Source organism: Desmodus rotundus, chromosome 7 (assembly GCF_022682495.2).
Source record: "Desmodus rotundus isolate HL8 chromosome 7, HLdesRot8A.1, whole genome shotgun sequence".
Classification (NCBI taxonomy): domain Eukaryota; kingdom Metazoa; phylum Chordata; class Mammalia; order Chiroptera; family Phyllostomidae; genus Desmodus; species Desmodus rotundus.
In genome coordinates, this window is record NC_071393.1 from 12921555 (window position 1) to 12949308 (window position 27754).

Sequence of the window (27754 nt, forward strand, 5' to 3'; positions counted from 1 at the left end):
CTACTATCTGCCTACAGTAAGGTGAGGGCCCGACTTCCTTCTCTCGCACACCGATGTCCAGCTGTCCCAGCACCACTGTTGAAAAGACCGTCCTTTCCCCCGTCGAGTGGTCTCGGCGCCCTTGTCAGAAATCATTTGACAACGAATGTGCGGGTTTGTTTCTGGGCTCTCTGTTCTCTGTACTGGTGTTCGTGCCTGTCCTTCCGTCAGTACCACACTGTTTTTATGACCAGAGCTCTGTGTTATGTTCTGAAATCAGGAAGTGTGAGTCCCCCAACTTCAGTCTTGTTGAAGACTGCTTTGGCTACAGGGGGTCCCTCGAGATGCCATATGGATTTTAGGGCGGATTTTTCTATTTCTGTAAGAAACATCAGTGGGACTCTGATGGGGATCGCACTGAGTCGCGAACTGCTCAGGGCACTACTGGCGTCTCAACGACGTTAGGTCTCCCAATCCGTGAACACTTTGGTTGTTTCTCCATTTATTAACATTTATAGCTTACTTTAATTTCTTTCCCCAGTGTTTTATAGTTTTCATTGCACAAGTCGTTTGCTTCCTCGGTGAATTCCTGTCTTTTATTCTTTCTGATGCTGTTGTAAAACACATCGTTCTCTTTATTTCCTTTTCAGATTGTTGGTTATTAGTGTATAAGATGCAACTGGCTTTTGTGTGTTGCCTTCGCATCCTGCCTTTGCAGAATTCATGTATTAGTTCCGGTACCACTTCCAGCACCAGAATCTGTGTCAGTCAGGGACCAACCAGCGAAGCAGAAACAGTAGGATATATAGTAACAGATTTATTGCAAGGACTTGACTGAAATGATTCCGGGAGCTGGGTAGACAAGTCTGAAATCTGTCAAGCAGGCTGCCAGGAAGGGCGCACTGGAACTCTCAGGCCTGGGCTGAAGCTGCTGTGCATCCACAGGCAGAGTTTTCTCGTTGGGGAAGCCTCAGCCCCGCCCACAGGGCCTTTGGGCTGACTAAATCAGGCCCACCAGGATCATCGAGGATAATCTCACTTGCCTAGTTAACTGACTGTGGACTTGAACTGGCATCTACAGAATACCTTCAGAGCAACACCCAGATTACGTCTGATCAAGGAGAGACTGCAGCCTAACCAAGGTGACACATCCAGCGCCTTTCCCTCGGCCCACGGCCGTCCAGGACTCTGGAGCAGCCGCGCCTGCGACCCCTGGCACGCCCACGCCCACACTTCCCCTTAAGTTGCTGAGAGTCTAAAGGAAGAAGTGAGGGACCTCGGGCTGGGGCATCCCATTGGTCTAACTTCAAATCGACCTGCACAACCGCTGCCTGGGATTTTTTTAAAAAAAATAGAGGTACAATTCACATAACATAGAATTAACCATTTTAAAGCGGTTAGACAATTCCGTGGCATTTAGTACATTCACAATTTTTGTAACCATCACCCCTATGGAGTCCCAAAACACTTTCATCGCCTCAGAAGGAAACCTCACAGCCATGGAGCAGCCAGTCCTCATTCCGGCCTCGCCGTCTGGACAGCCACATTTTCGGGGCGTCACCAAAGAGAACTTGGAAGTGCAAAGCCTGCCGCACCTGCCGATCTGCTGTGAGCAGAGGTGCCCTCCATGGTGGGCAGGGGCTGGAGGTCAGCTACTCCTTCACGATATTGGGGTGGTAGTTGGGTTTGACGGCTTCAGCAAGCTCCCGTGCATACATCTCATATCTGCCTGTCATCTGAAAGCAAAACAGGTGCACTTCAGAGGCTGCTGGTGTACAAACGCCCGTCATTTACTATCGCCACCACCTGTTGCCACTAGGGGGCAGCCACGGGACAGAAATGCGTTAGGGAGGCTGGTCTGCCGGACAATTTCAGACTGTAAAACAGAGAAACAACACCACCCCCACCCCCACCCCCACAGCCCTGCATGACCTCCCAGCACTGATTCCGGCGCCCTGGTGAAGATCACGGATGCCAACATGACTCACACACCCTGGCCCCTCCTGCTGGAAGAACCCTGTGATCTTTTCACCCAGAAGGTGTGGCCTGCGCCAAGGCAGGAAGGAGGACGGTCCTGTGGCCCTGCAGCACCCAGCGCAGCAGCCTCCAGCCCAGACAGGGGAGTAAGCTGCTGCAGGTCACCAGCCAGCAGTGGGGTCGCCTGGGATTTGCACCATGGTCTCCTGGCTCTGGGCCTGGAGGTCCATCCACTCCACACGGCACCTCATCACGGACACAGATGGAGGCTGGGAGAGGCTGGGGGTGGGACTGGAAAGCCCACCCAAAGCGCTCACACCCCAGCACACCATCCCCCCTTTCTTCCCAAAGCCTTGACAGGAGCTCATGCCCATCACCACAGCGTGGGAAGGCTTCTGCTTTCAAAAAGCTACTAATGAGAAAACATTCTCTTTATTGGTTCCAACTGCTAATTTGCACTGGGCCTGGAGTCTTAGCCTGGCTGGGCCAAAGCCCTGGTCCCTCCCAGGCACGCTGGGCAAAGCCAGTGAATCATGACAATGCGCCACCATTTGCATGTGTGATCTGCTTCTACGTGGGTGCTGCGCTGGTGAAAATACTGCCTGACACCAATGCAGCCATCTCTGTGTGCGTCCATGACGAGATGCCACCTTCCATGGGGACCCATGGCTGCTACTCCCCCATTCCAGGAGGATGGAATGTGGCTGCTACATCCTCTTGGGATTCCTGGTGTCACAGGTGTGAGGTCTCAAAAGCTGCTGGGAACATTCAAGTCAAGCTTCTCATTTTACAAATGAGAGCACTAAGGCCTGGGAGCCGAAAGGGGCTTGCTTCAGTTGGCCGAGCAAGGAAGTGGCAGAGCCAGGCCTAGATTCCATTTCTCTGCGTGACCCATTTCCCTCTGTGGTGCAGGCCTAGACGGCAGGGCCTGGCCACAGGCAGAGCCAGACACCCACATCTGTCTTGTGATAAGTGCAAATGCCTGGAAGGGAAAGAAAGGCTCAGAGAAGCTAATTTATTTTCTGGGCAAATGAAATTGAGATTAATTTGTTTGAAGGCGCCCAGAATCTAAATCAGATGAGAGGAGAATTTATTGCGGCCTGCTGCCTGGGCATCATGTCACCCATGGTTCCTCCCCTGCGCAGTAGCCCTGGCTGGGCGGGCCGGGACCTGCAAGGGGGCAGAGACCCAGCCCTCTGCCCAGCTCTGAGCCTCACGCAGGCTGTCCCCTAAAAAACCCCCACCGCTGCGCTTCCCAGCGCCAAGAGCAGGATGGGGGCCCAAGCAGAGGAGCAGAGCAACAGCAGGGGACTCGGAAACGCACCTTGAAGTTCCAGACATCATTCACCTGCCGGCAGAGGTTGAGGTCGAGCTCAGCAACCAGCAGCCCGTCCCTGTTGCGGGAGAGCCCGGGAGTGCGGCTGCTGTCAGGGGCTGCCACGTAGCTGGACCCGTAAAAGTAGCCGAAGTCCTGGTGAGCTTTAAAGGAGCAAAGGAAAACACCATGAGTTTGCAGGCACTCTGCAGGGGGGCAGGCACATCGAGGGACACACCAAAGGGTCTACACCACCCTCCCCAGTGTCTGCCAGATGCTGAGGCCCTAGGACCTGCCTCCCTCCTCAGCCCTGAGGGCCCAGCCAGTTTGTTGCAAAAGTCAACTCACAGCTCTCACCTCTGCCTCTGGGGACATTTCTAAAGGTGTTGGCGTTTTGCTCCACGGCCCAAGGGAGTCAGGTGGCTCTGTAGGGCTTCCTGCGTGGCCCACCCACTTCCTGTGGCAGCCCTATACCGTGAGCAGGAGGCTCTGCCTTCACTTGCCCTGCCAGCTGTGTCGCCTGTACCCTCACTCCCCACCAGGGCTCCCAGTAAGGCAGGGCTAACAGCTGCCCCCCAGGCCCATAAGGAGCAGGTGGGTGTAGTGCAGGGCCTAGCAGGGGCCAGGACCTAGCAGGCGCCCAGTGGACCTCATCCTTGCCTCTTCTGCACCTCTGTCTGCAGGGAGGTAACCAGGATTGGAGACTCTGGCATTCTGGGGTCTCAAGTAGGGTTATTTGGGACCCTTTCGGGAAGTGCTTTTCTGGGAAACAAACCCCCCTCAGCCCCCTCTGGCTTCCCAGGATACAACCTGAGCTAATACAGACTCCTCCTCAGGGAGGGGAGCAGCCCCTCCCTTCCACATTCCTGGCCAGACAGATGGGACCAGGAGGAGGGGGATTCCTAGCAGAGGCAAGGTGGTACTTGACCTCACACCAAAACCAACTGTGGATTCTGGGATCCCAAGATGATCCATGCTGGTGGTCTGCGGCGTCCGTCCAGCTGAGGTTGGGGGTGGACAGGAAAGGGGGGAGTGAGGTCTGCAGGGTGGCCAAAGCAGCCCTTCTTTCAGGGCGCTCACCAAGGACTCCAGCACCGTTTGGGCCGTCTTCGCACTAGTCCCAGGAGGGACAGAGTCCAAGCCAATCCCAGTTGGCCCCCATCCAGGGTTGAGGTGGTCGCAAGCCCAGCACTGCCTACCCATACCCAGCACACAGTCAGGCTCCCACTCTGGGCGAGACAGCCGAGAGGAGTCAACCCCTCCGACATGCCAGGTGTGCAGACATGGTCTGTGGGGAGGACCCTGCCCGGAGGAGGCAGGCATGAGGGAGACCCACTCCTCAGCTGCAGCCACCGTGGAAATTCAGGGACATACCTTTCTTCCCGTCTCCAGAGGTAAACTCGTTCGGGAAGTACTCCTGTGAAATGAGACCAAGGTGAGACGCGCCTATAGGTGGCACTGCCACTATGCTCCTCACGAAGTCAGGCTGAGGCGGAGTCCGGGAAGAACAGTCGGAGGAAGACGGAATGGCCTGTCCTCACCGGGCAATCAACAAGTACTTATTCAATGTCCCTGCTGAGTCCCCAGCACTGGGCAAAAAGTGCAGGCCAGGCAGCCAGCGGGGAATATGACAAGCCAGGTGAAGACCCGGATTTTGCCTCTGGGGAGGTTATAATCTGCTGGGAGACGTGGCCGGGGTTTGCCTGCTGGAGTAAACTGGGGTCTGTGAAGGCAGCAAGGCGGGGGTCCACATACTGTTTGGGGGTCCCCCAAAGCCTAATGGAAACCACATAGTACACTACAATGGGGGTCACACAGGCTAATTAAAACACCAAATTTCTTCCTGTTGCCAGAAGTCAGACCAATTGAGTGCAGGAGACTTGGTTATCTCAGGCTGGCGCGGCGCTCCGACTGGAGTGTGACGTCTGATGGGTGAGAATGAGGAGGACTGTTGTGGAATGAATGTGCTGTGGGCGGCAGTCGGAGCCGCCCAGTGCAGGGGACCAACGGGACAAATGCAAAACCGGCCCTGGCTGGGCGGCTCCACTGGCTGGAGCATCATCCTGGTGGCCAAGGTTGCAGGTTCGGTCCCCCGTCAAGGTGCATACAAGAAGCAACTGATGGATGCGTAAGTAATAGAACAGCAAATCAATGCACCTCTCCCTTTCTCTAAAATCAATTTTAAAAAGAAAGAAAGAAAAATATGAAACCAGATACTTAGTAGCGATAGGATAAGAGCCGTTCAAAATGGTTTCAGCTGAAACAAAACCAGACAAAAATAGAGGACAGACGCAGGGATATCTTTAAAAGTAACAGACCAAGATAGTTTGCCCCCTTCTGGGGCCCTGGGGTTTGTGGCAGGCACACGGAGAGGGAACAGGGGGGACAGGTGTGACATGCCCTCCCCGGGCCAGCTGCTTCTCCCCCCGTGGGTGGCCTTTGCTGGTCTGAAGAGACTGGGTCCCCTCTGGCAGGCAGGTCTCACAGCAGCTGTGTCCCTTCCTCAGTGTACCGGGTTGAGCAAGTTGAGGCCTTGGGGACTTACCTTGCCCACACGGTTGATGGCGCAGGTGAAGCAGTGATTGGCAATGGCGGCATTCCTGGCCTCGATGGGCCACATGGACTCACTGTAAGAAAAGAACACGAGAAACCAGGGTGCTGCCGCCCCAGCCAGACTTACGGATGCTTGGCCCCGAGCTGCAGCCTGGCTACCAGCCTTCGTGGGGACAGCCAGGGAGACACGTGCCTGTGGGTGACCCTCAATCCACAAGCAGGCCAGCTCGTCCTCAGCTTGTCCCATACTCAAGAGCAAGGAGCCTTTGGGGGAGGGCCTGCTGCGGGGAGCCTCAGTCCCGTCTTTGAAACTCCCTCAAAGGGAGATAGATATCAAGGCCGAACGACCGTGCAGGTGAGGCTTCCAGAGGAACTGCACAACGGCTACTGCTCCTTCCTCCCCTCCTCCCGGCCTGGCGAGGAACCACCTTCCGGGCTGGGCGGAACCCCACCTGGAAAACGTCAGAAGAGAGCTGGGCGCTTGCACATGGCCATGTGGAGCTGCTACCCGCCTGCCCCGGCTCTACCCTGCTGTGCGGCCTTGCACAGCAGCCTCCACTGGGAGAGACTTCAGGCCGAAGACGACAGAGACACCTGACGGAATTTAGGTAACGGGGGAGGAGTAGGTTCTGCAGCAGGTATCACCTCCCTGAGCTCATCCCCAGTTCCCAGCGCCTTTCTGGTTTCCTCTGCTAAACCCTGAGTCTCTAAGCAGGGGCTCCCTGGTTCTCTTAGGGGCCCAGGAAGGAGGCAACCTCCAGGCACAGCTGAGCAGTGGCCTTCCCTCAGCCCAGCACCTGCACGGGGAAGACGTGGCAGGAGACCTGGTCCCAACCAGACCCTGACCTTCTCCAGCCCACCAACTAAACTGTGCCGTGGAACTCGTGGAATTCTGGTTGGTCGCTAATTATCTCTTGTCTGAGGAACAACGTCATTAAGATTCTGCACTGAGCCCCAGCTGGTGTGGCTCAGCTGGCTGAGTGTCATCCCACAAAGTGAAAAGTCGCTGGTTCGATTCCCCATCAGGGCATATGCCTGGGTTACAGGTTCTGTCTCCGGTCAGGGTGTATACAAGAGGCAACCAATCGATGTGTCTCTCTCACATTAATGTTTCTCTCCCTCTCTTTCTCCTTCCCTTCCCCTCTCTCTAAAAATAATAAATTAAGATATTTAAAAAAGAAAAGATTCTGAATCAACAGGCATAATGCCCACTTGGAACTATGGAGTGATTAGGTGCAAAATGCCCTGGAATCTTCCTTCCTGTCAGCATGCGCCTGGTTTAAACAAGAGAATAGGTGGAGGGGGTGGATGCTTGTCACAAGCCTAATTCTCAGGAGAATTCATGAGTCTAGAAAAAAAAAAATCACAGGCTTGATTGAGGGGACTCATTTGCTGCTTTTTCCCCCCCAGCTGCTAAGCCAAACTGACAAAACTTTTAAGAAAGGATTTTTACAGAAACACACCCGTACATGACATTTTCAGGAATGAAATAGACAGTTGCAAGGCAAGTGCCATAAAACATCTTTCTCGCCATTCTCCAGGGAGGGTGTGTTGCGTAGGACTCAAGCCCACAGCTGGCAATAAACTTAGACTCTCAAAACAAGGGAGGGATAGGAAGCCGGGCGCTCGTGAGAGCCCAGCACGTGCAGGAATCATGGAGAGCCCAAAGGGAGCTGGGGACATCTGCTGTGTTCCCAGTGCGGCTACACAAGCCCCTAAAAATAGTCAGAGGGGGAGGACAAGGCGCAGTGAGGGGACGGGACAGCAGCCTCCTGACGAACGCACGCGTGGGGAGGAACCTTCGACCACACAGGCAGCGTGTGATCGTCAGGGTGACGTGCTTCATCCCAAAGCACGTCAACCCTCCTGCGTGCTAAGAACCGTGAGACCCCACAGCGGGTGAGGACCACCCTGCCAACCCAGAGTGCACGGGGTAGGGAGAGATGTCAGAGGTGGGGATGGATGGTTCTGGAAGCTGGGAGATGACATTTAGGTGCAGCTGGCAGGAATTCACCCAGCACTGTACTTAAAAAACACTCACCATCGATTTCACAAACATCCTTTATCATTTTGAGAAAATCACTCAGAATTCCACCGTCCTAATAAGACATCTGTGGTAAATTTCCCACATTCCATGACCATCCCTGATGGAGAAGTGTTAGGGGCTCTGCTACAGCCCCTGACACCCACCGAATCCTGGCACTCCTCTCCCTCCCAGCCTCTCTCTTCTTACAAACAGAGCTTCCCGCCACATTTCGGGTGCATAACCTTTTCCTACTCTTTTAGATACTTCCTTAGGTAAAGTTCTGGGAGTGTGATTATCTGATCGAAAGGTGTAAACATTCTAGTCGCTCATGAAACACACTGTTTTCTAGAAGACCTGCCTGTGTTTCAGCTAGCAGCCTCGCCACACCCTGGATAGGCACGCGTTCGCCGAGGACGGAAACGCCATCATTTTTAATAAGCCCAATAGGTTGCTGAGGACATAAGCAGTTACGTGCATATTACCTCGGGGTGCTTCTGTTTGCTTAATTTGGGCTAATAAAGGGAGCGGGGTCAAAGAGTTGGCTGAGTGAGTCTGAGGCCACACCTGTGCCTTCCCCAGCCCCAAGAGCCAGCCCAAGCCCTCGGGGTGTTGGTTTCGGGTTCCTCCAGGGCCCAGCATGGAGAGGGAGCATGTGAATGCCTTACACATGGCTGGTAGGAGAGGCTGCTCCAGGGGTGGCCTGGAGGTTCTCTCAGGCCCCGTGGCTACAGGGCCAGCAACCACACTATGTCACAATTGCCAGCGGATGCTGTTAGTTAGTGACCAAGTTGACAAGAGGCCCTGGGGAGATTCTCTGAGGGCAGATGGAGATGTGATTTCTCCTCTGCCCCACAGCGCCCCTCCTGGACATGGACAACACCTTCGGGTGCACAGCTGGGGCAGTGAACCTGGGGCAGCGGACAGGGTCTGGCGTCTGTCTCTGGGAGGGACCTGTGGTGCAAACCAGAATGCTGAGGGGATGTCACTCTTGAGAAGGGGACACTGTGCTTAAAAAGTAAAGTAAAGTAAATGTCACCTTCTGACATTGAAAAGAAATGCAACTGAAGTTTATGGAAGCAAGGACAAGAGTTCTGCACCCCCCGCTGCTCCCCACAGAGGGAGCAGCGACACCCCCTGCAGCCTCGCCCTGTTGGGACACTGGCACACAGGAAAACGGAGAGTGCACGCCGGCACCTCCCGGCCCAGGCGCCCTGCTTTAGAGGAAGTGAGCTGGGGAGAAAGACACTTGCACACAAGTCGTTAGAGCTCTGGTACTTGTTAATGCTGTAGCCTGGAAACCACCCAAATGCTCAGCCGCTGGGGGAGGGACGCGGCTACCGGGGTCCCTCCCAGGAGAGGGGGGGATGGGGGCTGCCGGAGAGGGCCCACTGCCTTGATCAGAACACGTGTTAGGTGTCTGAAGAAGAAAACACTTCGCTGCTTAAAAACAAGTTTCAGAGCCACTTGGCTGGTCTGTTACGGCCCTCTGAGCTCTGACTCCTTCATTTGCTCTTTTGTCCACGCGTTGGATGCCCCAGACAGGAGGCTGAGGAATACGCAGCAACCCGCGCCCCCCCCCCCCCCCCCCCCACACACACCTGCCACCCCCAGGAGCACAGCGGCTGTGACGGGGAGGGGCGCTAATGCCAGCCAGATACCTACTGCTCCAGCGCTGTAGGAGTTTGTCTGAATCCTGACCACTCTGGGGGTGGTGGGGGGACGATCACCACCTGCCGGTTCGGTTTCCTCCAAGGACAGTATTCGCAGCAGAGCAGCAATTTAGAGGGATTGCGATTAACTTTTGTTTTCCACAGAAAAGGTGGTTAAATACACAACACAAAGCCCCGGAGCTCAGATTTGTCACACGTCCTGGTGGCTGCGCCTGCCTGTTACCAAAGCCGCCCCCCAGAGCGCTCCCAGATCCCAAATGTGCAGGCACCTGAGTGTCCCGATGGTGGCCGAGGGGTTGAAGATGATCTCGGCCCCGTTGACGCTGAACAGGAGCCAGTTGAGGGGGTGATGCCGCCCGTAGCAGATGTTCACCGCGACCCTCCCGAACGGCGTCTGGAACACGGGGTGGCCCAGGTTCCCCTCCATGTAGTAAGTTGACTGGAAAAGCAAAGGGCCATGTATGAATTGACACCCCTGAGCCCTTTAACAGTTCCCTTTCCTGAGACTTGGCAGAAAAAAGTGAACTGTCCGTCGCCAGGACTCCAAAAGTGACACACTCTTGGGTGTGACTGTACTTGAAGTTCAAAATTCCAGTACGCTCCAAAACAAACCCAAAATAAAGAAACACAGGGAAACCCCAGACTACAAGCCAACCCAAGGGGAAATTACCATGGCTTAGGCATTTACCCACAATTTCTTTTGTGATATGAAAAAAAAAACCCTCAGAGCAACTTCCCCACGATATTTCAAGGATAAACTTGAGCTCGGTTTTAGTCATGCATGGCACCACCAAAGGCGGAGGTTTGGTCATGCTAACATGAGTGGGCAACGTCCTCACTGGTCACGTGTGCCTATAAAGAATGTTAGAGCTGAAGGGACCAGAAGCTCACAGGGAGCAGCCCTCGCCTGCCAGTGGAGAACACCAGAGCCCGAGGTGGCGTGTGACTTGCTGGCTCATGAAGGCCAGTCGGACACTAGAACTCACACCCAGAGGGTGCTCCTCTCCATCACGGCCCTGGGTGCCCGCCCAGGCTAAGGAGGTCCCTGCAGGGCAGACAGGTGGGAAACAGTCCCGCCATCGCCCCCTTCACAGCTGCCCCCTCGGGGTGCTGGCCCTGGGACAGTGTCATGGACGGGCCTGGGGGTGGGGTAGAGGGCAGGTTGGGGCCCTAAACTGATCTGCTCCCGGAGCGTTTTCCTTCCTCCCATTAATTTCGAAATTCACCAGGGTCAGGCAGCAATCAGGATGTGCACGCGGTGGACACCGAAGCAGATGCTCGTGCTGAGACAAGCCCTTCCCTATCTTCAGAGCTAAAGATTAATCCCAGGGCAAACAGGGGAGGGGCGTGTCTTCCTGTCCCCACATCCAGCTGTTACTGAGAAACGCCTTGTTCTTCTTTCTCCGCAGGGAGCCTGGGCCAGCTCTCCCGGCTCCTTTTCCTCTGTCTGACCAGCTGGGCGTGGCTGGACCCCCACAGTTGGGGAGCACGAGGATGGGCTGGGGACAGCACATCCTGAACAACTATGAGGTGGGGTTCATCTCCCTCCTTCCAACGTCCACCCCTTCATCCTACCAACCCCAGGATCGGCACTAACCAATCAGAACTGCTCCCCTGGCTTAGCCCCGGATCACGGGCACGCCCACGGTCGCCCAGTGTCACCCAGCCGTGGAAGTGGCTGATGCAGATCCCACGTGAGCCACAGACACAGACCCCCACCCCGCAAACAGGGATGAGACCGGGGAGGGCAAGGGGCCCGACAGGGGCTACGGGGATTATTTCACACTTGTGCATGATTTATTTTGGTTTAATTTCTATACCACTTACTTCACAGAAAATTTCAGGAAGCTAAATCAGGTAATATTTAAAAAACAAAACAAAGAAACAAAAACCTCTGTGCTAAAGTGTTTTGTTCTCTTCCAGGAGCTCCCCCCCAATCCTGTCTACTCATGTGATGCAGGACAATGTGGGAGGCCCCTGAGCCCTGCAGCCACACTGTGCGCCAGCGTCCCATGGTGTGACGTGACCTGACACGGAGCTTCCCTGACGGAAAGGCCTGCTGGGAACCGTGCGTGGGAAGGCGAGCCGGCGGGCGGGCCAGCGGGGGGGCAGCTCACCTCGTTGAAGTCGCCTACTCTGGGGATGTGGTTTTTCCTGGTCTTGCCCAGGACCGTCCCAGAATTGGAGATCACCACGGCTGTGTTCCACAGAACGTCCCCATGCGCTTCGTCCCGTTCCAGGATGGGGGACACTATCACCATGTCGTGCTTCTTTGCCAGCTGGGAAAATAATAAAGGTAGCAGAGTCCTACTTTCAAGTCGACCGCCATTGATTTTTCCTGCAGAATTCAACAGCTCTTCTAAACAACTAGCTTTGGTTCAGAGCCATCACTTGTTGTCTGGAAGACTGAATGGCCGTGCGGTCCTGATGCCCAAGCCCAGAGAAATAAGAACCTTCACTGTCCTTGTGCGCTGTCAGTGGGAAAGTGAGTAGGCGCAGCCCCCGTGGAAACAGCATGGCGGTTCCTCAACCATTAAACATAGAACTTCCATAGGAGGCTGCACTTCCACTCCCGGGCATGCACCCAAAAGAACTGGACCTTGAAGAGATATTGGCACACCACTGCTCGTAGCAACACCATTCACAACAGCCAAAAAGGTGGAAACAGCCCACGTGTGCACCTGTGGGTGAACGGATGAACACAGGTAGCGCGTTCAGACAATGGAACATCGTTTGGTGTTAAAGTGGGAAGAAGTCCTCTCACGCACATGTCCTCTTCAACACGCGTGAACCTTGAGGACACTATGCTGAGTGAAGTAGGCCAGTCACAAGAGGACAAATAGGTACTGCGTGAGTCCACTCGCGTGGAGTGTCTGATGTAGCCAAACTCCGAAACAGAAAGTAAAACCCCGCCGGCCGGCAGCTGGGGTGGAGGGGCATTGCTCGTGGGGGCAGAGTTTCAGGTTTACAAGATAAAAAAAGTCCGGGAGACTGGTTTCACAGCACAGTGAATGTAGGTATCGAACTGTGTACTTAAACATGATTAAGACGGTACATTTTATGTCATCTGTTTTTTAGCACATTAAAAAAAGAAGTAAAAGTACAATCACCGTACTTCATATGCAAATAAAACCTCTCTGACACTGAATTCCTTTGCCACGAGTAAATAAGAGCATCGGGACCTGGTGACCGGCAGGGCACACAGCCCCAGCCAGTCATTGTCCTCAAGTCCAACCAGCCTGTCATTACCTCTGGCCCTAATGACAGGTGAGAAGGAAAGGCACATGGGTGGAAGGCACATAGCGGTGGCCATCCGTCCCCAGGGGGCCCCTCTTGGTGCACACAGGGGTCCCCTGGGACCATTTCTTACTCCCACGCTTCCTTTTCTCTTCCGCGGCTCTGGCCCCGGTGCTCAATCCGCAATCGCCCCCAGCCAGCCCTCTTCCTCTTTTCTTCCATAGCATGGGGTCCTCAGCCTGGGGGCAAGAGATGTTTTCCCCTGTGGCCGGAGACCGCTGATGCTCGGAACCACAGCTGAGCATTAACAGAACCACCGTGACTACAGTTCTGCTCAGAACCCTCCTAACTATACCTATAAAATCCACAATGGGATGTGGGGAAATGAGGGGAGTTCTTCTGTGTGAGGTGAGAATCAGGATAAGTTTACTCTTTGTAACCTCTTCGAATGTTAAGGGTTTTTGGGGGGGCTAACAGTTTTATTAAGATATAATTCACACGGCATAAAATTCATTCTTTTAAAATATGCCGCTCAGAATGGTCCTTAGCACATTCGCAGAGTTGCGCACTCATCACCACAATCCAATTTTAGAACATCTTCATCACCCCCAGTGGAAACCCATGCTCGTCAGCAGTCACTCTCCGCCCCTCCCCGTCCAGCCTGTGGCAACCACTAATCTGCTTTCTGCCTCCTTGCGTTTCCTCAGTCTGGACATTTCCTATAAATGAGGTCATACGACACGTATTATGAGGTTTTAATAAAGAAAAATGAAAACCAATTTCTACACAAATGAAGACAGGCCATGCAGAGAAGCTTACGTAACTCGGGCAAACAGCAAGCAGAGGAGCCGAATCCTGGACAAGGAACTGGCTTTGTCCCTGGTCCCCAAGTGCCAGCTCTGCCACTTGCCGCTACAGAACCTATTATGGGGTCACCCAGGCCACCCTTCCCTGGCTGTAGCTCCCTTACCTGAAAAAGCCATTAAGGGCCCCCCTCTGGCTCTGAAACACTATAGTTTTAAGTGAAAGTACCCTGAGAAAGGGCAGTAAATAGTCTTATCTAGTCTTATCTGGAAAAACAAGCACGGAGCAGGTACATTTTCCATGGTGAGAGGCCACACCCCACAGCTGTGGCCTTGCTCTGGGACCTGCACGTGTCTGGCAGGCACTGCCAGAGGAGCCGTGGACTGTCCTACCTTCTGACAGAACCTGGTGGTGGGCCCGTCCTCCGCTGACTCGGCAAATTCCGTCCAAGGAAGCTTCTCTCTCGTGCAGAAAGCAAAGGGCATAGCTGTGAGGAGGAGAAAGGCCAGGGTCAAACCCCACGCTCCTGGCCTCCTAGGGGTGCTTGCTCCTCGGCCTGGCAACAGAGGGTCCCCATGAGAGAACACGGCCCTGAGTGCCTTGGGCTGCCTTCCAAGTGCCATCCCTGGCTGTGAACAAAGGACACACCCTATGCTTTTGGGCTTTGTAGCAGAACAAGGAGCTGGGCCAAATGCCTTGCCCATAGTCTTTAAAAAAAAAAATTGTTGCTATTATATTTTTAATCCTCACCTGAGGATGTGTTTATTGATTTTAGAGAGAGAAGAAGGGAGAAAGAGAGAGAGGAACATCCATCAGTTGCCTCCCGTATGCGCCCCGGCCAGGGATCAAACCTGCAATATTTTGGTGTACAGGCCGGCACTCCTACCAACACAGCCACCAGGCCAGGGCCCTCACTTACAGTCTTACAAACGATGGCAGCACAGACTCGAACAGATATTTGCACACTCGTGTCCGTAGCGGCATTATTGACGAGAGCTGAGAGATGGAGGTAACCCAAGTGCCCACTGATGGAGGAACAGATAAACACAGTGTGGTGTGTGCACCCAATGGAGCATTAGGCAGCCGTGAAAAGGCAGGAAATTCTGTCACTTGTTACAGCACAGATGAACCTTGGGGACATTGCATTCAGTGAAATAGGATGGTCACAAGAAGACAAATGCTGTGATTCCACTCACATGAGGTACCTGGAATGGGCAACCCCCCCCCCCCAAGACAGAGGTTAGAATACTGGCTGTCAGGGGCTGGGGGGCGGGGAGAATGAGAGCTGCTGTTTAACGGGGACAGAGGTCCGGTTGGGACGATGAGAAATTTCTGAGGACGGACGCTGGCCATCGATGGTTGGATAACATTGAAAACTTACCCAACGCCACAGAACTGTATGCTTAAAAATAGCTAAAGTAGTAAATGTTATGTCTATTTTACCACTGTATACGTATATATATTTACAAAATTTTGTAAAAGGTGTGGCCTTAAACTGTTCCCAACCAGCAGATCCCAAGCTGCTGGCCAACCTGCAGGCTGGTGAGAGCACCGCGAAGACTCCCAGGCGGAAGTTTCGGGGGGCCACCGAGGATGATGCTGCGACCTGTGGAGCATCGCCACAGGGACGCTTTTCTCCAGGGACAGGGAGGCCTCTTCGGGAACAAGAAAATCCACTCACTTAATGACCCCACAGGAAGTTTGGGACCCACCGAATGGGCTGAGCAGCCCCCAAGAACAAATGCATTACTGTCATGTGCTACTTAATGATGGAGATACAGTCTGAGAAATGCAACCTTAGGTGACTTCGCTGTGTGAACATAATAGGACAGTGTAGCCTCCGCCACCCCTAGGTGGTGCGGCACAGCCTATTGCTCTGAGGCTACAAACCTGCACGGCATGTTACTGAACAACGTGACATGACATTAAATCAGGCACGTGAGAAAATGGTGCAGCCAAAAGACGCATCAGACAAGAAGTGTGTGAGGCTGTTGCCGCCACAACACGGCATTGTGTTTTACAGCCAACGCTTTTTAATAAACAGAAAGCATACGCTCTAAAATGATGATAAAGGTGTGGAGTACACGTGAATCAGAAAGATAGGCCTCCGTTGGCATTACCAAGTATTGTGCACTGCACACGTGGTACGTGGGATGGGGTTGTAGGGCGGCAGCCCAGGTTTGCTCCCACCAGCGTCAGTCATCCCAGGTATGTGGCTCGCATGTTGCGCTATGCTGTTACGAGGGCTGTGACGTCATTATGCAACAGGGACTCTTCAGCTCCATGATGATCTTATGGGACCACTGAATACACGCCATCTGTCACTGACAGATACGTCATTATGTGACTGCATTCCTGTGATCTCTGGCTAGATGCCACCAGGGGGCCAATGCAACAGCAAATTTCATTAAACTCATCAACTTTTGTTGGCTTTTTTTCCCCCCAAAAAAGTGGGTACATATACATATGTAGTAACCACTCAAAGAACACTATACATACCAGGCTCAAAATGGGAGTTTCCTGTGCAGGAAAGGGCAGGGACAGTGATGGGCTGGACACCAGGGACCTTGGGCTGTGTGGGTCTCATCCCCTCACAGCCTCGGCCACACTCTTCAGTGCCCTCCAGTCTAACGGCACTAAACTTGCCGTGAGGTCCCCGGCCTTCTGAATTCATCCTCTGGGCCATCTTGTCCGTACCCTTTGCCCACTTCCTACTGAGCTGTTTGTCTTTTTCTCCTTGGAGAATGAAATCCTTTGTCTGGACCAATTCCATATACTCTTTAGATCTTCCCCCTCCTAATCACCCAAGTTCATTTATTTCAGGGAGACTAGCCTAACAGAAGTTTCCAGATGCTTGCTGTTGTTCCAGTCACCCTCAGGGGAGGGTGCACAGGAAGCTATGTGATGGGACTGGAGAGTGCTTTATCAGGTTGCAACCTGTTTGGGGGTAATAACTGTAGCCAGCCCTTCCCAAACACGGGCTGTGTGTCCGGCCTGATAATAGGCAGCTTGTCCCAGATACCCCTGCGAAGTAGGTGTGACTCTCCTCACTTCACAGAGGAGAGAGAGAATCGTCCCCCTCCCAATTCCTCCCTGCCCCAGGAAGCTTGGAACTAAGGGGATGTCAGTGTAAAGGGGCCACCAGTGGCACTACCACCATGTCAGCTGCCAGGGGTGGTGGCCCACGGAGGTACTTAAGTGGGCACCAGGCTCTGCCAGCAGCAGCCCCAGGGGGCCTTGGCACCAGGCTCAAGACTCCCCAGGCTCCTCTTCAGTGAAGAGAGATGAACTGTTTTAAGGAAGCCAACAAAAAAGCTGTTGATAACAAAAATGATCCTTAATGACCATTCATTCTCAGCTTTCAGACCATTAGGAGAGACCAAATGCCTCAAGAGAATAAAACCTCCCTTTCTGATTTCATTTCAGATGGATAAACTCTCCAGATTTCTCCATTTCCATTGTAATGGCTTCACTTCCTGTTTACACAACTACTGTAACGTAAACAAACTTTCAAAAGAAGGATGTGGAATGGAGGTTGGGGGAAGCTGGCTGCTAAGTCCCAACAAGGATTTCAAATCAGAGGGGAAGGGGGTTCCCCATTCGCGGAGCTGACACTCCCAGAGTCCGGCTATACACCTAGACCTGGCCACGCCCTCAGGGGCTGCCAGCCTGGGCGGAGGAACTAGAGGATATTCTGCTATGGCTGCAGGACAGCGCAGGATGCTCCATTCTACGTAGGGGAGGCCCTGGGCCCCGGAAAGGAGGCGGTGCCTGGGCTGGGCAGTGCCTGATGGACCAGCGGAAGCTGTCCGGATCCAAAGAGGGAGGAAGTTGGTTGAACCACCCAGCATGTATTTTTCAGTGTCTGCCACATACCAAGGATTGTTCAAGCCACGGAAGATAAAACAGGGCAAGGGGAAGACTAAATAAAATGGGGTGCATCACACAACAAAATAGTACGCGGCCATAAAAAGGAATGAAATTCTGACACACACGACAACATGGATGGGCCTTGAAAACACTCGATTACGTGAAATAAGCCAGACACAAAAGAACTAAGCCCACGTGATCCCACTTACCAGAGGAACCTAGAGTAGTCGGGTCCACAGGCAGAGAAAATGGAACGGCGGTTATCAGGGGTGGGAAAGAGGGAGCGATTCTGTTAGATGAGCGCAGAGTTCTTGTTGGAGTTGACGGAAAGTTTTCGGTACAGTAGTGGGGATGTTTATACAACTTTGTGAAGGTATTGAATGTCACCGAATCACACACTTACCACTGGTTAACGTAGTAAATTTTATGTTACGTGTGTTTTATTACAATGAAAGTTTCTAATGTGAAAAAATAGGGGTGCAGATTAAGATGGGGACACTGAATGAATAGCACCCAGACCGGCCTATTGGAGCTCACACTCTACTGGAAGAGGCAGACGAATCCAAAGCGACATGAAACAAAAATGTGAAAAATGGGAGGGACTTCTGGGTACAGGAGGCAGACAGGACTCGCACCTGCACTCCTTCCTGGAGCCCCCCCAACAGCAGGTCAGTAGAGGGATTTTTCTGCAAAGGAAAAGCCCATCAAGGATGGGGCACTGAGGGAGGGACAAGAGCGACAACACACAGAAGGCTGGAGAGCCAAGGGACATGTGTAAGTATCTCAGAGGACCGAGAAAACGGTACCCCCAGCAGCGGAGGAGGCCAGGAGGCACCCCTCTCTTCACCATAGACCCCTCGAAAGCTCAGGAGCCAGGGGCACTGCGCAGCTCCGAAGGTGGGAAGCAGGAAGGGGTGATAAACAAGGATTGGTTGAGGGTCTGTTCAGGAAGCAGTTAGAAGGCCGGATTCCACCTCTACTGTAAGAGGCTGGGATGTGCCCCTCCTGTTCCGGCAGAAGCCTGTGGGTTCATTCATCAGAGACAGTTAAACAGAGCGTCTCTGGCCTTGGGAAAACCAGGACAAATAAAGGCAAGTAGTGTCCAAAACAGAGGGATTAAGTAAACATCAGCATTCTGGATCCCTGTTCTCTCTCTCTCTTCTTGGCAGGAGATTAGAATAATCTTCTCTGGAGAAGCTAACCAGTCTGAAAAAAATGCCCCAAAGACAGTACCGTGGGGGATTACACAATGAATAGCTAAACTGGGTCACCCTATCCTGAAGCCCAGAGGAAGAACTGTTCCCACAAATTCCGAGATTGCAATCAGCTTTTGAACCCCCCAATTCTTAAAATACTATCCATCAGGGAAAAAAGACCAATTGGAATGAGTAGGGGCTATGCAGGGAGAAAAAAAATATTACTTAATATTTTCAGAGATGAGAAGATACTGCAACTATTAAATAAAAACAGGATGTGATAAAAACAGGAACTTTCAGACCAAAAGCACTTTAATAAGTTCAAAATAGGAGAGCAGAAACCAAAGACTGAATGACAAATTAGATAAAATCTACCAGAAAATTGAGAAAAGACAAAGAAATAAAATAGAAGGAAATACATTTAAAAAACTAGGGATTCGGCCCAGGTTTCAAAATCCTAATAGTAGAACAGCAAGAAGAGAGGAGAGAGAGAAAGAGGGGGGAATCACTAATGAAACAACATAAGAAAATTTCCTGGATTTGAAGGACCCAAATTTCCAGACTGAAAGAACCCACGGAGTGCTTAGAATAACAGATTAAAATAGAGACACATAAAGGCAAATCGTATGACATTTCAAAGTATTAGAGAAAAAGAGAATCTCCTACAGCCTTCGGGAGAAAAACACCTGAAGCCAGACGACGATGGAGCAAGGTATTTAACTTCTGAAGGAAAATTACTTCTCACCTAGAATTCTATACCCAACCGGACTATCAACTAAGTTGTAGGAGGAACATATTTTCAGATAGGCAAGGTCCCCCAAAGGTGATCTCCTATGTGTTCTTTCTCGGGGAACTATTCGCTGACCCGGAAAACACAGGGGTTAGGGGCCCCAAGCCCTCAGCAGTTGCAAATCTGTGTATAACTTTTGACTCCCCCAAAACTTAACTACTAGTAGCCTGTTGTTGACCAGAAGCCTTCCTGATAACATAAACAGTCAGGTAACACATAGTTTGTATGTTATATGTATTATGTAATACACGCTTATAATAAACTAAGCTGGAGAAAAGAAACTGTTAGTAAGAAAAGAGAAGGAGGAGAAAATACATTCACAGCACTGCACTGTGCTGACGGGACAGAATTGATACTGTAAGTTTAGGTCATCTGTTTACAAGATGAAAAACCTCCACGCATAAGTGAACCCACACAGTTCTGAGCCATGTTATTCACGGGTTAGCTGTACTCAACCTACACGAGGGAGTAAACCAAGAAAGAGGAAGACGTGGGCTGGGAGAACACAAGAGCAGGGCAAAGGGGCTCGCTGGGATGACAGTGGTGGGAAGTCACAGGAGGGCCTCCGTGCAGCCGGCAGAGGGTACAGCCAGCCCAGGCCTGTGCGGGGAGACGGCTGTGAGACGCACTCCTTTACCCTTTGAGGAGGTGAACCCCACGGACTGCTTCACGTGCCTGAACCTCTTGAGGGGATTTGGAGAACTGGCAGAAAGCTGGGGTAGAATTTGTGGGAAGTATGCAGAAAACAAAGCCAACTCCAGGGAGAACAGAACGCTGTTCGGGGAAAGAAATCAAGGTTTCCAAGAGGGCATGGCAGAGAGTAGAAGGGGGACAGGCCAGGGAGGCCCACGTGAGGCGAGGGGGCAGAAGCGGGAACAGACTGATACTGCCTCCTCCCACGGTGAGAAATCAGCAGATGATGCAAAGCTGAAAGATTAGGAAGCGGCACCACACACGAAGGTAAATTCCAAAGGGACCGGCAAAGAGTTGGAAGTAGATGCCTCTGGGGGAAAGGATAGTTAGTTATTTTTTTGTAATAGGCCTTGCAGACCCATTTGACTCTAAACCACGAGCACGCACCACCTTGATAAAAATAAAAAGGAAATAAAGAGAAGGTCCCTGGTACCACGAATATACAACAGGGACGCAACTGTGCATAGGGAGGGGTCTCTGAGCTGAGAGTTGGAAGTTAAGCAGGGTGAATGAGGCAAGAGGAGGGGGCAGCTGGTGCGATGGCCTGCGAGGAAGGAGGGGGCGCCTTGGGAGAGTGAAGGGTCAGTAAGGTCAGGGCAGAGCCCTGCAGAGGTGAGGGAAGAAACCAACTATACAGTGCACAGGTGTGTTTTGAAAAGATCTTTTCTAGAAGGTACGGAGAGCCAGTTAGAAGGGGCCAGAGTGGAGGGCACGAGGAGACTAGCTGGATTACAGAAGTCACCGTGAGAGCTCTTGGTGCCTTGGGCCAGGGCAGTGGTGAGGAAGGAGGTGGGGAGGAAGAGGCACAAATGGATTCAGAACGATTAGGGAGGAAGAACTGATAGGACCAGATAACAGACTGGGGTGTACGAGACAGAGGGAGGCCGGGGCCCCTGGGTTTCTGGTGTTGTTAACAAAGAAACTTTGTATGGATGAGAAGAGAAAGGAGATTTTTTAAAAACCGGGTAGCATGCCCTGGATGGTGTAGCTCAGGGACTGAGTGCTGGCCTGTAAACCGCAGGGTCGCTGGTTCGATTCCCAGTAGGACACACACCTGGGTTGTGGGCCAGGTCCTCAGTAGGGGGCGCAAGAGAGGCAACCACACAGTGATGTTTCTCTCTCTCTCTCCCTCGCTTCCTCTCTCTCTAAAAATAAAAGTTAAAAAAATGGATAGCAGACACTCTTGCCAACGTGGAGATAACACAGTGTTGTTAGGGGCAGCAGAGAAAGCGCCCCAAGAGAGACTTACTCCACGCTTCCTGGAAGCAGACGATATTGACTCCGCACATTGCAGCCACCTCTACGATGGCCTCTATGCGCCTGTGAAGGGCAGAGACCTGGCGATTTAAAAACCAAGGATTAAAACACATTAGTTCTATTGAGACCATTTCAGAACTCATCCCAACGCACATGGAGAAACAACCCCCTACCCAGTCAGCTGCCAGAGGACAAGCAGGGTGGGGAGGTTCTAACATCTCATCCTGTCATCAGGTCCAACATCTGTATGAAAAGGGGGAGCTGCACAAGCTCTTGGGCCCCCCACTCCCTCAATACTGCCTTTCCCAGCCTCAGTTTCCTTGGCTGGAGAACAGAGAACACCGCCGGCCTCACGGGGTTGTTAAGAGGATGCATAGCTGCGAGGATGCTGGTTACTGGGGGAGGGCTCCCACCCAGCGGGCCTACCACACACCAGGGCCATCCCCTGGGTCACCTGCTTCCTCGCTCAGGACACAGCCCGCTTTCTGCCTTCCTGCATCCAAGGCTCAGGGGGGCCTTGTCCTGCTACTTCTGTTTTCCTGTGTGCCTCTTATCATTGAATGACCTGCCTTTCTCAGCCGTGCCCTTGGCCAGGAATGTGCTTCCTTCCGCCACCCAACCCTTCCTGGATGTGTTATCCATGCCACGTATCTCCCACAGAGGGGAGCCCTGCCCAGGAGCATTGAGGCATCTCTGCACTCCCAGCCCACGTGCGCCCCTACTGTGGAGCTGTTCCCACTGTGCTGTCACATTCCTCCACTGTCTGTCACTCCCATGACCTCAGGAGCTCCTTGGGGGCAAGGGGAAAGTGTCCTCATCTTCTCTGTGTCCTCAGCACCATGGCTGGCTGGCTCCCAGGAGACAATCAGAAGTGCTTGTTCAAAGAAAAACCAGGGGAACCAGGCTGAACACCCAGAGAGCACAAACTCTTTACAATGTTCCATCTCTCCCCTGCAAGACTGCGTACACCAGGGCTCCACGGGCATTTGCAGGGGGCTGGCAGTGCGCAGAGCGTGCTTCTGGGTGCCGTGGGGTGAGAACAGCACCCCTGCCCTGGCTGACCTGACCATCTGAGACGGTTAAGGACACACGTTCACAATCGACTAGTCTGAAAACCAGAAATCTTTTAGCTCAACAAAAGCAGAGGGAAGACTGATGAGAAAGACAGTTGACTGATGAGTTGAAAGACTGATGAGGCAGAAGTGGACCTGGAATCCAATTGGCCTTAGGTTCCTCAAGAACCCCTGAGAATTCTCGAGCCTGCTGTATTTGGAGGACACCTCTGCAGAGAAAGCCTGGAAAGGCTGAGCAGCTGGAGGAAAGACGTGGAGAAGGGTATACAGCGAACCACCTGCATCTGTGATAACATGCTTCCGTAAGGACACCCAAGATGCTATCACATTGATATTAATTGTAAGGCCATCAGCAAATACCTATCATGTTCCTGCAACGCTACAGGCACCATCAGCTGACAGATATCTGGGTGTAGTGAGCCCCGCCCTTAGGAACAGGGCAGAGGAACTCGGGGGCGAGCGGACGGGTCCTGACTGCTGTGTGCCGGCAGGGTTCCACGGAGACAGTGTGAGCCAGCCAAAGGGCACCATCCCAGCTGGTTAATGGACCAATGGATCAATCACAGAAGAGGAAGCAGAGGGGTAGGTGGAAAGAACAGGGAGGAGTGAGAAGGCAGAGAAAGGGTGGAAGTCAGAAGGGAAAGAAGAGCCAGAGACACAGGAAGGAGGGAAAGAGGGCAGCCAGGGCAGAAGTGTCTCAGAGACCATTTAACCACTAGATGTACCTGCCAGCCAAGACCAGGCAGCCAGCAGGGGACTGTGGATGTGTTCAAAACCCACAGTGGGCCATGGCCCGTATCTGTATTTATGGTCAAAAGCAGTCGCACCTGTTCGGCCACAGGGGCATCCGCGGGCAGGGGGATTCTGTTCTGAACAAGCCCCACGCGCACTGTCCGAGGTCCCCTCAGCTGCTCTTCTGCTGCCTCGAAGGCATACCCCTGTAGCTCAAAGTCTGCTTCAGAGGCGACTTCAAAAGCCCTGCTGGGCAGGTCAAGCTTCCTGAGTGGGCAGGAAAGAAGAGGGGAGATGATTGGCACGCGGTGTGCTGAATTGAAAATTCCCCCAACCCCACAGTCATCCATCAAGTGGAGCAGAGGTCCTGCACCCTGGCAAGAAGGCAGGCAGAGCAGTCCGATGCCAGGGCGAATGCGTGGGGGGTCGGAGAGGGCCCTGGAGGAGGGAGAGGGCCTGGATGGCTGGGAACAGACACCACACTGAGTGTGGACTTAACCTGATGGCCACTGGGGAAGTCTTTGCAGGTAGGCGGCAGCGGTCAGGCCTGGCCAAAGGAGGCAGCCGGGTAGGGGATGGGGGCAGCAGGGCAACCAGTCGGGGGTTGATGTTTTAGAGTTTCTGATATCAGGGTGGGGATTAAAGTCTCAGCAACCAGCACAGAAGTGAGGGAATGGATTCTCAAAGATATCTGTGGACTAGAACCAGAGGGCTCTGTGGAGTCTCGGGAAGAAGACAGAGAGAGAGTTGAGAGCCAGGCTCAGGAGATGCTGGGTGGAGAGGCCAGGGCTGACAGCATGACAGAGGGCCCCGTGGCCCTTCACCACCAGGGATGATGAGTCTCCACTGTTCTGCCTGCTGCTGCTCCCTCCAGGGGAGGGACGATGGTTCCACGCTCAGTGCTGGGGAGGCTTGGCGAGGGCCCAAGTGTCAGGACCAAAGGCCCAAGCTCTCTCCTGGTGAGTGGTTGATTAACAAAGGCAAGTGGATAATTACTGATAAAGCCTCCCCCTGAGGTGACCATTGGCCACGTGGAAAACCCTTCCTGATGCCCACTGCACGCTCCGCACGCAGGGGAGACCCACGGGGGCAGGAGGCTTGGCCTTTGGCCCGGAAGGCCTTACCATCTAGGGACGAGGTGGTTATGAAACACCCAGAGAACACATCAAAAACCAACCTGACAGCCACTATCTAATAATAATATTTCCCTCCTACTTTAAGTCACTTTCTTAAAGATGTTTCTTTCAAAATCATAGCCCTGTCAGCCCAAGCCCCTGTCGCCACCCCCTGCCAGGCAGTTTCGATATGACAGCCTTGACAGCTCCTGAGATGGGTTCCACCCCTGACAATCAGCCTGCTTTTCAATTATAGTTGGGGTTCCGTTCGCTTCAGCAGGTTAGAAAGAACAGCAGTGCCCACACCTCTCCTCCCTGTGCCGTGATTGCCTCAGACACAGCCCTCCTGCCCTCGGGTGGAGGCACCCCCCTACCACCGGCAGGCCTCAGCCGCAGGACAGGTCACGTGGTAGACAGGAGAAGAAGAAGGGTGTTCCTTTTGCCCTTAGGCCCATGGCCAGGGAGCTGGACCACCCTTTGGGAGAGGTCCTGGCAGCCAGGTCCTCAGCCTGTGGTCTCACACCAAGAAAATATCAGGTGGATGAGGTCTTGTCTCGGGTTTGCAAGCCTGGATGTAACCATCACCCGGACGATGTCCCTCAGCCTCTGGCCATCTCGCCCCATCCACTGCCCACGGCTGTCTGCTCCCTCCAACTTTCCACCACCATCAGCCCCGTTCTTCCACCACAACCTTCCTGCCTCCTCACCATCTATGCCGGGTGCTGCTTCCATCCCTCCACCCCTCAAATCCCTGCAGACACGCTTTCTCCTGGGCCTGAGGCAATGCAGGCCAGGCCCCTCCACTTTGGGGCCCCACCTCTCCTCAACACCCCCTAGAGCCAATCACCTATGTAGAATACCTATTTCTCTTTTCCTAAGACTCATGCTTTGCCTCTCCCTGATGCTCACAAGCACTCTCCATCTTTTTCCCAGGAGAACTTGCCCACTTTGCCCTTAAAACAAACCTATTTTCACCCCTAGAACAGCAGCTTGAGACACCCTTGCTTTAAGACACCATGCCACCTCTTATGGGAGTCCTCAACTCCCAGAGGCCTCTCCCGAGGTTTGGTGGAAAGTGGCATTCCAGCTGGAGCACACTGGCAGGACCTCGAAGGTCATTCGGTCCTGGTACTTCTCCTTGGGTGTGAAGAGCCCTTTTTGACCAAGTTCTGTGCTACTCCCACCCCCAAAGGCAGTTGTTCTGCCTTTATCATCCACTAGCTGTGAAAACACCTTTGGATTTGAGGTCTGACCTCACTGCAGTTACTCCACAGCATGGCTAACTGGGAGCCACTGGTCTGACCAATATCCTCAAGGTTCCGGTGAGTTGATCAGGTTCCTGCCTTAAGGTCACTGCCAAGGTCAGAGAGCCCACCAGTTGGCAAGGAAGTGGAAGGACATTTAGTCAGAAGCTGCATGGGGTCAAATGTTTGATTTCATTCTAAGGGTCATGGAAATAAAGGAGCAACAGGATATGATTTATTTTCTGTTTGCTTTGAGAAAAGTGGACTGAGGAGAAACCAGATTGGAAGGGGAAGTCTCCCAGCTTTGTACACCCAGAGTCCAGCAGTACGCTGCCCTCAGAGAGCCCTGCTGGTGCGCGGGCCTGGCTGCAGGGGGAAAACATTTGCATTGAGTTAGGAACTAACTTCTCTGACTTGCCAAGTGGGAAACCAGTTTCAACAGGCCAGTACCACCAAGGGATGGCCAGAGGCCGAAGCACTCACAAGAAGGAGGGGCTGGGGCTGGACAATCAGTTAACATGCAGGGGGCTCTGGCTGGAGCCACTGACCGCAACAGACACCAAGAGTGCAGGAATGGGGGAGAGTCCTGATCACTGGAAGCCGGGAAGGAGAGCTAGGTGACCACAGAGAAAGCCTCAGGGAGTAAAACCACCTGTCCTTTCCCTTCCGGTTCCGGGCAACCGGGGGAGAAGTGCCTTGTAAAGGTCGGGCCAGCCTTGTGGGACCCCTGAGCGGCTCAGAGCCGTCACACCCAGATTTCTTATGGTCTCCACTCTCCCTCTCAGGACTTCATCACCGCCCCCCTCCCCCTCCCCCTCCCTTCTTAGACCCCTTAAGATCCTCAAGCATTCTCCCTGGTCCTCCGGACCCACACTCGCTAGTTCCAAGGTAGAGCCCCCCACCCCAAGCCTCTGGGCCCCAGACCTGGTCTCCTTGCCATAGAGAATGCGTTTCACCTCCCGCAAGTCTGCAGGAGGCAGGTGCTTCTCTAAGCACTGCTCCAGCGACTGCCATTCAGGTCCCGCCATGGCTGGAGACCGCAAGACCCGACGTCCAGACCAAAACTGCCTGCCCTTTACCCCCACGGGGAGGAGAAGGAGGGGGAGATGGCCCAGCCTGCAGACTCGCCCTCCCTTCTCTGCTCTGCCCATCTGCCCTTGGAGGCCTCACTGAGGACACACCCCTCCTCAAGCCTGGGCAGTGCGCAGCCAATCAGAGCTCCAGGGCTTTGCGAGTGGCCCCACCCCGTGCCCTTCGCACCTCCTTCGGCCACGCGCCGGGACACGCCCCCTCCTCTGCTCGACCCGCTCGGAGCCATCGCTCCTCGGCAGGGGGCCTTCAGTCGTCCTTGGGGGCTCTCGTTGGGGTCCCCGGGGCTGTTCTCTTGCCCTCTAGCTCTGGCTGGCCTTCAGGTTTCACCTCTCACCTGCCCCAAGGTGTCGTGGGGTGGGACCGAGAACCTGGAGAGGCGGAGAGCGAGGCTACGTGCGGGTCTCAGGTGAAGGGCGAACCCGCCGCAGGGCCACTTCGGCCCTTTCGGACTCCCGCAGGGCGGCTTCCGCGCCAGCCAGCGGGTAGGGCTTCGGCTGCCTCTCCGTCTCCCAGTGCCCCTCATTTCTGAGAATTTATAACCCCCGAGGGTCCAGGCTCGCAGTCCTGGCCGCACGCCCCCACCCCGGGCTTTGGCTTGGAACCCCAGGAGGTGCCTACATAGCTTGAGCGTGAAGGTCAAGAGCTTAATACTGCAAAAGGCTGGGTCCTCGCAACGTGGCTCACACTCTGGACGCTGGGGTCCCTTTCAGTTCTGCTGTTTGCAGTGCGTGCGCCCACATGGGCACCTGGGGGGGGCGGGGCTTGTCGAGATAAGGGTGAGTCCCCTCTTGCAGTTCTCTCTGATCCAGAGGGTGCTACCCCCTCAGCAGCCACAGAAGGCCCCCTTTCCAGCCCCGCTGAGAACGGAACGGGGAAAGCAGCCTAACTGGCAGGCGGCGTGGGGAAGGAACTAGTCGGCCCAAATCCTGGTGTAGCCACTCGCAAACCCTGTGGCCCCAGGAAAGTTATTCAGACACTCGGGGCTTCTGTTGCTTTCTCTGTAAAACTGGAATACAGCTGTCTTGCAGGGCTGTGTAAACAAAGGTGTCCTAGGGCTAGATACTTCAGATGTTTTCTGTGGGCACTGACTCAACTTTTGGTCATTGTTTTGATACATGTTAACTGACAGGT

The 27754-nt window shown here is 53.6% G+C and overlaps 1 protein-coding gene across 3 annotated transcripts; it reads right to left on the reverse strand.

The window, feature by feature from the left end:
• Nucleotides 1–781: 781 nt before the first annotated feature.
• Nucleotides 782–26667, reverse strand: UPB1 (beta-ureidopropionase 1). 3 transcript variants are annotated; one of them, XM_045201015.3, is made up of 11 exons: nucleotides 26456–26658; nucleotides 23268–23439; nucleotides 21360–21447; nucleotides 13954–14048; nucleotides 11638–11799; nucleotides 9790–9959; nucleotides 9513–9596; nucleotides 5817–5898; nucleotides 4646–4688; nucleotides 3281–3435; nucleotides 782–1715 (listed from the first exon to the last, which is right to left on the reverse strand). In XM_045201015.3, exons 1-11 carry the CDS (start codon nucleotides 26557–26559, stop codon nucleotides 1632–1634), a joined length of 1239 nt encoding a protein of 412 aa, XP_045056950.2. In that variant the 5' UTR covers nucleotides 26560–26658; the 3' UTR covers nucleotides 782–1631. The 3 variants fall into 3 exon arrangements, with proteins under 3 accessions (XP_045056950.2, XP_024422963.2, XP_045056951.2); XM_024567195.4 differs by lacking the exon at nucleotides 9513–9596 and having other exon boundaries at nucleotides 26456–26653; XM_045201016.3 differs by lacking the exons at nucleotides 782–1715; nucleotides 3281–3435; nucleotides 4646–4688; nucleotides 5817–5898 and adding an exon at nucleotides 5990–6418 and having other exon boundaries at nucleotides 26456–26667.
• Nucleotides 26668–27754: the final 1087 nt, after the last annotated feature.